Genomic DNA, 13,169 nt, shown 5'->3' with positions numbered 1-13,169 from the left:
TTTCCAGCTTTCCCAACAGTTTTTACCAAATAATGAATTGTTATCCCAAAAACTTAAGTCTTCACACTTTTCACACTTGTCAAACACTAGGTAATTACGTTTATTTGTGGCTGTAAATTGTGTCTCTTTGTTCCACTAATCTCCCTTTTTATTTCTTAGCCAATACTAGATAGTTTTGATAATTACTGCCTTATAGTTTAATATGTGGTACTGTTAATTTCCTTCCTTTACATTTTTTATTAGTTCCTTTCATATTATTAACCTTTTGTTCTTCCAGATGAATTTTGTTATTATTTTTCTAGCTCAGTAAAATAATTTTTTGGTAATTTAATGTAAATTAATTTAGGTAAAATTGTCATTTTTGTTATAATGACCCTACATGCCCATGAATAATTAAAATTTTTTATTTATTTAAATCTGATTTTATTTGTATAAAAATTTTTTTATGATTTTGTTCACATAGTTCCCGGGTTTGTTTTGGCAGGTGTGCTCCTAAGTATTTTATAATGGCTAGGGTTATTTTAAATGAGGTGTCTCTAGCTATCTCTTCTTGCAGGGTCCTGTTGGTGATAACTTATGTGGGTTTACTTTATATCCTGCTGCTTTGCTAAAATTATTAATTATTTTGATTAATTTTCTAGTTGAGTCTTTAGGTTTTTCCAAATATAACAACATATCGTCTGCAAAAAGAGATAGTTTTGTTACCTTATTGCCCATTCTTATTTCTTCTATTTTTTTTTCTTCTCATATTGCTAATTGCTAGGATTTCCAGTGCAATATTGAATGATATTTGTGATGGTGGATGTCCTCGTTTCATACATGATCTTACTGGGAAGGGTTCTAGCTTATCCCCATTAGAAATAATGCTTGCTGATGGTGTTAGGCAAATGCTTCTTATCAATATAAAGAAAAGTCCATTTACACGTAAACTTTCAAATGTTTTTAATAAAAATGACTATATTATCACATGCTTTTGAACCATGTCTATTGATATAATCATGATTTTTTTTTAAACTTTCATTGATATAATCAATTATGTTAATAATTTTCTTTAGGTTAAACCATCTCTGCATTCCTGGTATGAGTCCCATTTGGTTATAATCTCTTTGTTATCTTTTAGCTAGTATTTTATTTAAGATTTTTGTATCCATATTCATTTATGAAATTAGTCCATAATTTTCTTTGTCTGTTTTTACTCTTCCTGGTTTAGGTATCAGCATCATATTTGTTCCATAAAAGGAGTTTGGAAGGATGCTTTCTTTGCCTATTATTCCAAATAATTTATTTAATATTGGAATTAGTTATTCTTTCAGTGTTTGATGGAATTCACTTGTAAATCCATCTGGTCCTGGTGCATTTTTCTTAGGAAGCTCATTTATGGTCTGTTCGCTTTCTTTTTCTAAAATAGGTTTATTTAGATAATTCTATTTCCTCTTCTGCTAATTTAGGCATTTTATATTTTTATAAATATTATTTCATTTCACTTAAATTGTTAAATTTATTGACATATAATTGGGCAAAATAACTCCTTATATTTGCTTTGATTTCATCTTTGTTAGTGGTATATTCACCATCATGCAAGTGATTTGGTTTTCTCTCTTTTTTAATCATATTAACCAGTGGTTTATTTATTGTATTAGTTTTTCATAATACCAACTTCTAGTTTCATTTATTTATTCAATGTTTTTCTTATACTCAGTTTTATTAATTTCACCTTTAATTTTTTGAATTTACAATTTAGTGTTTAATTGGAGATTTTTAATTTGTTCTTTTTCTAGTTTTTTTAAATTACATACACACTTCATTGGTCTGCTTTTTCTGTTTTATTGATGCAAGCATTTAAAAATATAAATTTTCCTTTGATTACCGCTTTTGCTGTATCCCATAGATTTTGATATGTTGTCTCATTATTGTTATTCTCTTTAATGAAATTCTTGATTGTTTCTATGATTTGCCCTTTAACCTACTCATTCTTTAAGATTAAGTTGCTGAGTCACCAGTTAATTTTTTCTATGTTTCCATGGACCCTTATCAAATATAATTTTTATTGCATTGTGGTCTAACAAGGAAGCATTTAATATTTCCACTTTTAGCTATAAAATTTTCATGCCCTAATGTATGTTCATTCTTTGTAAAGGTACCATATATTGTTGAGAAAATGGTGATTCCTTTTATTCCTATTCAGTTTTCTCCAGATATTTATCATGTCTAGCTTATCTAAAATTCTATTCACTTCCTTGACATTTTCGTATTTGTTTTTTGTTTAGATTTATCTAGTTCTGAGAGGGGAAGATTAAAGTTCCCCACTATTATAGTGCTTCTATCTGTTTCGACCTATAAATCACTTAACTTGTCTTTACAAAATTTAGATCCTGTAGTATTTGGTGCATATAGATTTTAGTGTTGATATTGTTTCTTTGTCTATGGTACCTTTTTTCATAATGTAATCTCCCTGTTTATGACTTTTAATTAAATCTATTTTAGCTTTAGTTTTGTCTGAGATCATGATTGCTACCCCTGCTTTTTTTTTTTTACCTCAGCTGAAGCATAATAAATTCTACTCCAGTTCTTTAACTGTGTGTGTTTCTCTCATTCTTAAATGTATTTATTATAAGCAACATAGTTTGAATTCTGATTTTTAATCCATTCTCTTATGTTTTCTTTTATCCCATTCACATTCAAAGTTATAATTACTGTTTGTGTATTTCCTTTCATCCTATTTTCCCTCACTGTTGCCCTTCTCTGCCTCTCTTTTTACTCTGTCTCTTCTCTAGTTTATTTCTAATCACTACCTCCCTAATCCACATCCTTTTAAGGAATCTCTCCCTGAACTTTCCCTTTCCCTTCTATTTCTTATCCTACCTACATCTCTAAGAGCCCCTGCCCTTCTCTCTGCCCTCCTAAATCTTAATCTGTACACCCTCCTAAAAGTTCCCACCATCCTTTAACACAGATCTGATGAGAGTAAGATTCCAGCATTACCAGCCCTCCACCCTCACCTCTTTCCTCTGTATCAGTTCTTCCTTTCATACCTCATTTGCATGAGATAATTGCCTCCTTTTTAGCCTTTTCCTGCCCAATTTTGCTGTTTAGAATTACCCTATCATACTTAGCTCAGCTCCAACCTTTCTTTTAAAATACCCAAGTACTGATGACAATCTTAAGAACACTGACAACATTTTCACAAAAAAGAAGTAAACAGTTTGACCTTATTGAGTCCCACGTAATTGGTCTTTAATATTTACCTTATATTTATTCTGGGTCTTATATGTTGAATTTTTCATTAAGTTCTGGTCTTTTTGTCACAAATACCTGCAAGTTTTTCACGTCATTAAACATTCATTCATTCATCCATCCATCCATCCATTTATTTATTTATTTATTTAGTTAGTTAGTTAGTTAGTTCAGGGTTATACTGACTTTGCTGGGTAAGTTACTTTTGGTTGTAGCCCCAGCTCTTTTGCTCTTTGAAATATAGTGTTCCTGATCCAACCATTCTGGAGAGCAGTTTGGAGCTGTGCCCAAAGGGCTGTGGAACTGTGCATATTCTTTGACCTAGCAATATCACTACTAGATCTGAATCTTGAAGAGATCATAAAAAAGGAAGTACCCACATGTACAAAAATATTTATAGCAGCTCCTTTTGTGGTGGCAAAGATTTGGAAATTGTGGGGCTGGCCATCGATTGGGAAGTGGCTGAACAAGTTGTGGTATAAGAATGTAATGGAATACTATTGTGCTATAAGAAATGATGAACAAGCTGATTTCAGAAAAACCTAGAAAGAATCAATATGAACTGATGCTGAGTGAAGTGAGCAGAACCGGGAGAACATTGTACACAGTAACATATGCAGTGGCTAACTTTGATAGATTTCTCAGCAATGCAGAGATCTAAGACAACTTCAAAAAACTCATGATAGAAAATGCTATCCACATCCAGAAAAAGAACTATGGAGTCTGAATGCAGATCAAAGCATACTATTTGCACTCTCTTTTTATTATTATTATTTTTTTGTTTGTTCTTTCTCATGGTTCCTCCCATTGATTCAGATTCTTCTTTACAACATGACTAATGTGAAATATGTTGATTATAAATGTATATGAAGAGCCTATTATCAGATTGCATGCTGTTTTGGGGAGGGGGAAAGAGAAAGAGGGAAAGAGAAGAAATTTAAAACTCAAAATCTTATGAAAGGGCATGTTGAAAACTAAAGATGAATTAATAAAAAAAAAATGCTGCCTGCCTTTAGAGAGACAACTGATGAACTCTGAGTACAAATTGAAATATAATTTCTCATTTTTTTTTCTTTTTTTTTTTAATCTGGCTAATATGGAAATATGTTTTGCATAATTTCACACATATTTTATATATTGCTTGTCTTTTCAGTGTGTGTGTGTGAGGGGTTGGGAGTGACAGAGAATTTGAAATTCAAAATTTAAAAAGAAAAGAATGTTAGAAATAAATAGTAATTAAAAAAAGAACTACACTGTTCTAACACCTATAGTGTTTTAGTGTTGTGGCTTCTAGGTTTTGGGTAATTCTCATTGTGGCTCTGCAGTATTTGAATTGTTTTTTTCTTCTTGCTCATAATATTTTCTACTTAACTTGGGAACTTTGAAACTTGGCTATGATGTTCCTGTAGATTTTTAATCCTGGGATCTCTTTCAGGTAGTGATCAGTGGATTTTATTTTGCTTCACCCTGTTGTTCTAGAACTTCAGGGAAATTTTCTTTAATTATTTCTTGTAATATATCAAGATTCTTTCTTTGATTGTAACTTTCAGGTAATTAATTCTTATATTGTCTCTCCTCAATCTCTTCTGCAGATCAGTTCTTTTTCTAATGCGATGTTTCACATTCTTTTCTATTTTTTCATTCTTTTGATTTTTTAAAAAAATTACTTTTTGGTGTCTTATCATGTCATTTGCTTACCCTTGTCCAATTCTAGTTTTCAAGGAATTGTTTTCTTCCTTAAGATTTTGGCTATCTTTTCCAGTTGGTTGACTTTCTTTTCACCATTTTCTTGATTTTCTTGAATTGCTTTTATTTTTTTTTTCCTAATTTTTCCTTGATCTCTCTTTTTTGATTTTTGAAGTCCTTTTTGTATTCTTCAAAGAACTCATTTTGGGCTTGTGATCATTTGGCATTGCTCTTTGGGGTAGGAGTAGCTTTTTTCCCCCTTGATTATTTATTTATCTTTAGTTGTCAACATTAACTTCTGTAAGACTTTAGTTTTAAATTTTCTCCTCCTCTCCTCCAAGACTGATAGAAGCTCTACTTATATATTCATATTAAGCATGTTTTCCCATTAGTTATGATGAAAGAACAATTAGGACTAATGGAAGGAGCCATAAGAATGAAGCAATAAAATAAAACAACAAAGGAAAAGGAGAGCAAGTAGTATGCTTCCATCTGCATTCAGACTTATAGTTCTTTCTCTGGATGTAGGAGTAGCTTTTTTAAACTTAACTATCTTCCTCTGAATATGAACCTAGATCTTTTTTATCCCCATAGTGGCTGTCTGTGGTTGGGTTTTTTCTCCTTTTCTTACTCATTTTTATTTTAATTTTGTTTTTAGCAATGTACTATAATTATTATTATAATTAGCTCTAGTCCTGGGATATGGGGAATGGTGCCCCACGCTTCAGGTCTTTCTTACTGTTATTTTCTGAGCTTTGTTGGAGTCTCAACCTTAGCACTCCCAAGTCACTGCTAGGGCCCCCAGCCATACTATGTTGCAAATGTTCTTGCTCTCTGTGGACCCTTCAGCTGCAACCTTCCACTCTCTCCTCTGTCTTGGAACTAAAACCAGGGACTCACCTTCTTCTGTAAGTGCCCACAGCTAGTCGTGTACCTGCTCCCTTGCTCTTGTGTTCTCTGTAGCATGCTCCTCTGCTACACACTCACGAGGTGTGTGCTAGCTCCTTTTAGCAGTCAGTCAGAGCCCTGAACTACATTTGGTCAGCACTGCTGGGCCTGGCATCCCTCAACAGCAGAAAGTGCTTCAGTCTTCCCCTATACAGATGTCTGACCCCCATACTGTGAGGTGAAAGTTCCTGTGGCAGAGGCTGAGGCTGCTTCTCAACCCTGCTGCCCCTAGCATTGGTTGTTGTTTGAGCAGAGACTGCCTGGAGGTGTTTGTACTTCCCTTGGGCCAAACCGCTTTTTCTGGGGTCTTTTCTGAGGTCTTCTCCAGTTGTCCCCTTCCCCCCTATTTTCCTGTAGGGTAAGATAGATTTGCATACCCAATTGAGTCTCTATGTTATTCCCTCTTTGAAGCAACTCTCATGAGAGTAAGGTTCACTCCCTCATTCTCACCTTCCCCCTCTTCCCCTCCGCTGTAAAAGCTTTTTCTTATCTTTTATGTGAGATGATGTACCCCATTCTACCTCTTCCTTTCTCTTTCTCCCAGTACGTTCATCTCTCACCCCTTAATTTTGTTTTTTAGATATCATACCTTCATGTTCAACTCAACCTGTGCCCTCTGTCTCTCTGTCTATGTATGTATACATATGTATTTCCTCCAAACTACCCTAATATTGAGAAAGGTCTCATGAGTTACAAATATCATCTTTCCGTGTAGGAATGTAAACAGTTGAACTTTAATAAGTCTCTTATGATTTTTCTTTTCCTGTTTACCTTTTCATGCTTCTCTTGAGTCTTGTATTTGAAAGTCAAATTTTCTATTCAGATTTTCTTTTCGTCAAGAATACTTGAAAGTCCTCTTTCATTGAATGTCCATTTTTTCCCCTGAAGGATTTTACTCAGTTTTGCTGGGTAGGTGATTCTTGGTTTTAATCCTAGCTCCCTTGACCTCTGGAATATCATATTCCAAGCCCTGTGATCCTTTAATGTAGAAACTTCTAAATCTTGTATTATCCTGATTGTGTTTCCATGATACTTGAATTTTTTCTTTCTGGCTGCTTGCAATGTTTTCTCCTTGACCTGGGAATTCTGGAATTTAGCCATAATATTCTTGGGAGTTTTCTGTTTGGGATCTCTTTCAGGAGGTGATGGGTAGATTCTTTCAATTTCTATTTTACCCTCTGGTTCTAGAATATCTAGTATTTTTCCTTGATTTTTTTATTTTTATTTTTTTGCTTTTGGTGAGGCAGTTGGGTTAAGTGACTTGCCAAGAGTCACACAGCTAGTAAGTGTCAAATGTCTGAGGCTGGATTTGAATTCAGGTCCTCCTGACTTTGAGGCCAGAGCTCTATCCACTGCGTCACCTAGCTGCCCCTTCTTTGATAATTTCTTGAAAGATGATGTCTAGGCTTTTTTTTTGATCATGGCTTTCAGGTAGTCCAGTGATTTTTAAATGATCTCTTGGATCTGTTTTCCAGGTCACTTGTTTTTCTCTGTATATTTTAGAAATGAAGCCCTTTTCAGAGACACTGATTGTAAAAATTCTTTCCCAGTTTTCTACTTTCCTTCCAATTTTGGTTGCATTGGCTTTGTGCAAAAACTTTTCAATTTGATGTAGTGAAAGTTATCCATTTTACATTTAGTAATGTTCTCTATCTCCTGTTTGGTCATGAATTCTTCTGTTCTCCATAAATCCCATAGGTGAACTATTCTTTGGTCTCCCAGTTTGCTTATAGTATCAGCCTTTATATCTAAATCATGAGCCCATCTTGACTTTATTTTGGTATATGGTGTGAGAATTTGGTCTATGCCTAGTTTCTGCCATACTCTTTTCCAGTTTTCCCAGCAGTTTTTGTCAGAGAGTGAGTTCTTATCCCAGAAGCTTCTGGGGTCTTTGAGTTTATCAAATAATAGATTACTATAGTCATTGACTACTGTGTTTTGCATACTTAACCTATTCCACTGATTCATGATTTTTTGCGTCACTCTCATTTCTCTTCCTAGTTTTTCTTGCACTTCTCTTACTTGATTTTCAAAATCCTTTTTGAGCTCTTCCATGGCCTGAGACCAATTCATATTTTTCTTGGAGGCTTTGGATGTAGGAGCTTTGACTTTTGTCTTCTTCTGGTTGTATGTTTTGATCTTTTTTTTCACCAAAGAAAGATTCTGTAGTCTGAGTTTTTTTCTACTTCCTGATCATGTTTCCAGCTAGTTACTTGACTTTTTAACTCTTTGTTAAGGTCAGGCTCTGCTTCCAGTGTGGAGGGTGTACTGTCCCAAGCTTCAGAGTTTTGTGTAACTGTTTTCAATGATACTTCTAGGGACCTGTAAATTTTAAGTTCTTTCAAGGTGATATGATCAAAGGAGAAGTGTTTACTCCTTTCCTGGACTGTGCTCTGGTCTGTGAGTGACCACAGGTGCTCTTTTCTGCCTTGGAACTACGAGGAGGATTCTCTCTCCAATGCCACAACAAACTCCACCAGGCCAGTACTCCTTACTTCAGGACCGCCATCCAGTACTGCAACCCAAATATAAACACAGGCAAAGCAAGAGAGTCCTGCCTCAGCACTAGCAAAGAGATCCCTTCAATCCCCCTCTAATCAGTTGTTTAATCCCCTTATTGTCTGTGGGCCAAGAACTCTGGAGGCAGCTGCACTAGGGCCAGGCTGGACCATGCTCCTCTCTCACCCAGGTCCCACAGACCTTTCCCACTAACCTTCTAAGTTGTCTTTGGAGTTGGTGGGTTGAGAAGTCTGGAAACTGCCACAGCTGCCTGTGATTCAGTCCCCTGAGCCCTGCGGTTTGCTGTCTTTGCCTTCTTGGCCCCTGCTGAACTGCACTCCTCTCCCAGCCTTTCACAACAGAACTTTTCTGTCAAACATCCAGGTTGTCTTGGAAATTTCACTCTGTCTTTTTGTGGGTTCTATTGTTCTAGAATTTATTCAGAATTATTTTTTACAGGTATTTGGGGGAGAGCTTAAGCAATGCTTGTGACTCTGCTCTTTCCTAGTTCTGCTCCTACCTATCTGACCACTCTTTCTTAGTATGCTTTGCTGGATCTTCATCTAAGTCAAGCTCAGGAAGACCCCCTGTAGTCCCACAGGCCTTTGTCCTAGGCCATTTTCTTCCTCCATACTACTTCACTTGGTGATATCATCAGTTCTCATGGATTTAATTATCATCTCTATGCTGATGATTCTCAGATCTACCTAAACTGCTTTGACTTGTCTGCTGACTTCCATACTCCCATTTCCAACTGCGTATTGGACATCTCAAACTAGATATCTTAAACTCAGCATGTCCAAATTTTTTTTTCCTGCTTTTTCTGTTATGTTTTGTTTTTTCTTTTTTTCTCCTTTTTTTTTTGAGTGATAATGCAATAATGGGCATTCTATGTGTTTGTCTACTAACCTGAAGCATTGAATATGATGTATTTTAACTTTTTTTTTTTAATAATTCTTTTCAGAATTCCTTGAAGGAGGAGTTGGCCATGTGGAAATGTTGTTCCGTTGCAATTATTTAGCATTAGTTGGTGGTGGAAAAAAGCCAAAATATCCCCCCAATAAAGGTACAGTAGTCATACATTTAAGAAGTTTTTACATCATATAATACTGTTGTAGCTAGGTGGTTCAGTGGATAAAGCTCTGGCCTTGCAGTCAGGAAGACCTGAGTTCAAATCAGACCAAACACTAGCTTTGTGACCCTGGGCAAGTCACTTAACCCCAATTGTCTATAAAATAAAATGAGCTACACATTATGTCAGTGTGGGAATGAATTGTTAACTTGTAATTTCTTTTCCTAGAGATAGTAAAGAAACGAGATACTTTTCTTTTTTTCTAGCTGTTTTATACCCCATGGATGAGAAGATTAAAATTAATCCTATATACTTTTCTACTTTATCTTATTTATCAGTAATTAATTTTGCCCCGTAACTGCTTTTGTTCTTAACTGCTTTAAGTCATTGCTGTCTGTCTCTGAACTTATTTTAGAGTTCAGATGGCCTATATTGGGTTAAATTTTAAAATCCATCTGTTCTTAGCTCAGAGAATTCTGCTAACTTTGGGAAATGTGTGTGAACAGAAAGGGAATGGGGTCTGATGTCTTTACCCCACCAAGCTGTCCTTCAAGATAGCTTTTCATGTGCTTGACTTGTGCCTTTGTTTTTTTTTAAACAAAAGTTTGAGGAATCCTTTTTTTTTCTTCATATGTCCTTTATTTTTAGTTTGTACATTTATAAAAGTCAATGACTTAGTTATTCATTCTTTTTTTTATATAAATTTATTTATTTTTAGTTTTCAACATTCACTTCCACAGATTTTTGAGTTCCAAATTTTCACCACATCTCACCCCTCCCCCCACCCCAAGATGGCATGCATTCTGAATATCCCTTCCCTTAGTCTGTCCTCTCTTCTATCCCCCTCCCTTCTTTTATCTCCTTCCCCTTCTATTTTCCTGTAGGGCAGGATAGACTTCTGTACCCCATTTCCTGTATTTCTTACTTCCCAGTAGTGTGTGAAAACATTTTAAACATATGTTTTTAAAACTTTAGGTTTCAGATTTTCTTTCTTCCTCCCTCCCTATCTGCCCTCATTGAAAAGGCAAGCAACTCAATATAGGTTGTACATGCGCAGTTATGCAAAACACTTCCATAGTAGACATGTTGTGAAAAACTAACTGTATTTCCCTTAATCCTATCCTGCCCTCCCATTTATTCTTTCTTTTGACTCTGTCCCTTCTCAGAAGTATTTACTTCTGATTATACCCTTTCCCAGTCTGCCCTTATCTCTATCATCCCCCTGCTCTCTTGTCCCCTTCTCCCCCTATTTTCCTATAGGGTAAGACAGATTTCCATACCCAATTGAATGTGTGTATTATTCCCTCCTTAAGCCAAATCCTATGAGAATAAAATTCACTCATTCCCTCTTACCTTCCCCCGTTTCCGCTCCATTGTAAGAGCCTTTTCTTTCTTTCTTTTTTTTTTTTACGTGAGATAATTTATCCTTGAGGAATCCTTTTTTAAAAAAACAAAATAGGGGGCAGCTAGGTGGTGCAGTGGATAGAGCACCGGCTCTGGAGTCAGGAGGACCTCTGTTCAAAATCTGGCTTCAGACACTTGACACTCACTACCTGTGTGACCCTGGGCAAGTCACTTAACCCAATTTACCTAGCCAAAAAAAAAATTAGTAAAATAATTAATAGCCATATGTAAGTAAAAAAAAGGCAGCTTAACTTGGTGAGTTTTTTCATGGACATAAAAAGTTTCAACTTAAGTGATAATTTAGATTTGTAACAATGAATATCAGGTTTTAGTGAACATAACAGATAAGCTTTAAATTCTGTATTTAGTTCAGTTTAGATATGGAGTAGAGGGGGAAAGAGGAATTTGGAGGAAGAGAGGGTAAATCAGAGAAAGAGAGAGAAAGAGAGAATCAAAGATGTGAGAAAGAGAAATAGAGATGCATGAACACAGGAGCATAGACCAGATGAGTGATATTGAAGTTATATTGTCTAGTTTATATTCTACTCTTAATTTCTTCTGTGTACTTCAGAATGTTATCACTGTCCCACTGTCCTTTGAATTTTTTTTTTTTGGTTAGCTGTTTAACTGCTGTTCACAGCTATTCAGTTACGCTTTTAAACCCTTGGAGGTTTATTCTGAATCAAGATAGCCCTAGCATTCTCTTCCTTGGGTTGCTCCCATACCTGAATGGAATGAAGCTGAGTGGCTGGGTTCCTTGTTATTAATTTTAAGCTGTATTCAGAATTTGGTACAGGTTGTTTTTTTCTTTTTTTTGGCAATTAGAGTTAAGTGACTTGCCCAGAGTCACACAGCTATTAAGTGTCAAGTGTTTGGTCTGAGGCTGAAGAACTCAGGTCCTCCTGATTTCAGGGCTGGTGCTCTACTGTTTACTGCGCCAGCTAACTGCCCTCAGTTCTTTGAATTTGAATGCATTTAGATGTCATTCCACTTGTCCCGCTTTATAATGTAAAATAACATGGAAACAAAATGATGTAAAGTTATATAGCTCCATCATTCTGTACCTATATGTGGACCATATAATGGAGAAAAGAAAAATATTACTCAATTGACTTACCATTTGCATTGGAGAGTTACTGGACCAAGCTGATTAGAAGCCGTGGGAATTGGAAATGAGCAAAAGAAATAAAATCATGACAAGGAGGAGCAAATATGGATTTTCATTAAATTGTGAGTTATATGGACTGCGAAGATCCAGGGGAGAAACCCTAAGTTCTTAACCCTTTATGGGGGCTCTCAACCCTAGGTTGTTGCTATACATTTGTAGTACTGTATAGGTTTATAGGAAATGGAGGAGAGTGTTATTTGGTTCCTTAGCAACCCATGCTCTATCCTGTCATGAGAAGGACTTACTGTGGTAGCCTGGAGGGCTGTGTAAATACCAAGTGGAAGGCAGAGGCTTAGTATAGAGGGAAAATGGAAGTGTCTTGACTATTTATGGGCTCAGGTCTGAGTCTTTGTGTTTTTTGGTTGAGCCCGGGAGAAGAGGATTCATCAAAGAGTTCAATCCATGTTCAGGAGATAAAGGAGGAATTTTGTTCTTCCTGGGACTCTGAGACACACTTATTATGTTACTAATGTTGCAACATAATTAAAACATTTGCTAGTTTTAAGTGTAAGAGGCAATATAATGGTCCACAGGGCTCCCTCCTCTGTGTCTTTAGGAAGTTTATTTTAGACATTAAGATTTAAATATAGTTACAACACTTGAGACCTTCAGTTAGAGAAATATGTACTATTTTAGGCAGAGGTTTGGTTCTCTCCCTTAAGTTATTTTTTTATTTTTATTTTATTTTATTTTTCCGCTTTTTGATGAGGCAATCAGGGTTAAGTGACTTGCCTAGGGTCACACAGCTAGTAAGTGCCATGTGTCTGAGACTGGATTTGAATTCAGGTCTTCCTGACTCCAAGGCCAGAGCTCTGTCCACTGTGCCACCTAGCTGGTTTGGCATTCATAAATAATCTTATGAAACATGGCCAATTATAACAATACAATTATTGATAAGATGTTTCTGACATTTCAGTGATGATATGGGATGATCTTAAAAAGAAGACGGTTATTGAAATAGAATTTTCTACAGAAGTCAAAGCAGTCAAACTGCGACGAGACAGGTAGGCTTAGTATGCATTTTAAAATAGAATGAAACATTTGCTCTCTATGAAGACAGCTGAAATATTTATATATGAGGAAGGAAAAATTGTAAAAAATCCTTGTTAACTATTAATTAAATATCCAGTTATAGTTTAAGGCTCTGAGAGACTATAT

The 13,169-nt window shown here is 35.6% G+C and overlaps 1 protein-coding gene across 8 annotated transcripts in view; it reads left to right on the top strand.

The window, feature by feature from the left end:
• Positions 1 to 13,169, top strand: part of WDR45B (WD repeat domain 45B) — a 91,901-nt gene that overhangs the window by 29,067 nt on the left and 49,665 nt on the right. For all 8 annotated transcript variants that reach the window (XM_020987539.2, XM_020987544.2, XM_020987541.2 and 5 more), the window contains exons 3-4: positions 9,332 to 9,433; positions 12,928 to 13,015. In XM_020987539.2, coding sequence (XP_020843198.1) covers positions 9,332 to 9,433; positions 12,928 to 13,015 — 190 coding nt within the window. The remainder of the gene's footprint in view (positions 1 to 9,331; positions 9,434 to 12,927; positions 13,016 to 13,169) is intronic.

Source organism: Phascolarctos cinereus, unplaced genomic scaffold (assembly GCF_003287225.1).
Source record: "Phascolarctos cinereus isolate Bilbo 61053 unplaced genomic scaffold, phaCin_HiC Scaffold_5;HRSCAF=322, whole genome shotgun sequence".
Lineage (NCBI taxonomy): Eukaryota > Metazoa > Chordata > Mammalia > Diprotodontia > Phascolarctidae > Phascolarctos > Phascolarctos cinereus.
The sequence above is the reverse complement of the archived record's forward strand: the minus strand, read 5'-3'. Positions and strand labels throughout refer to the sequence as shown.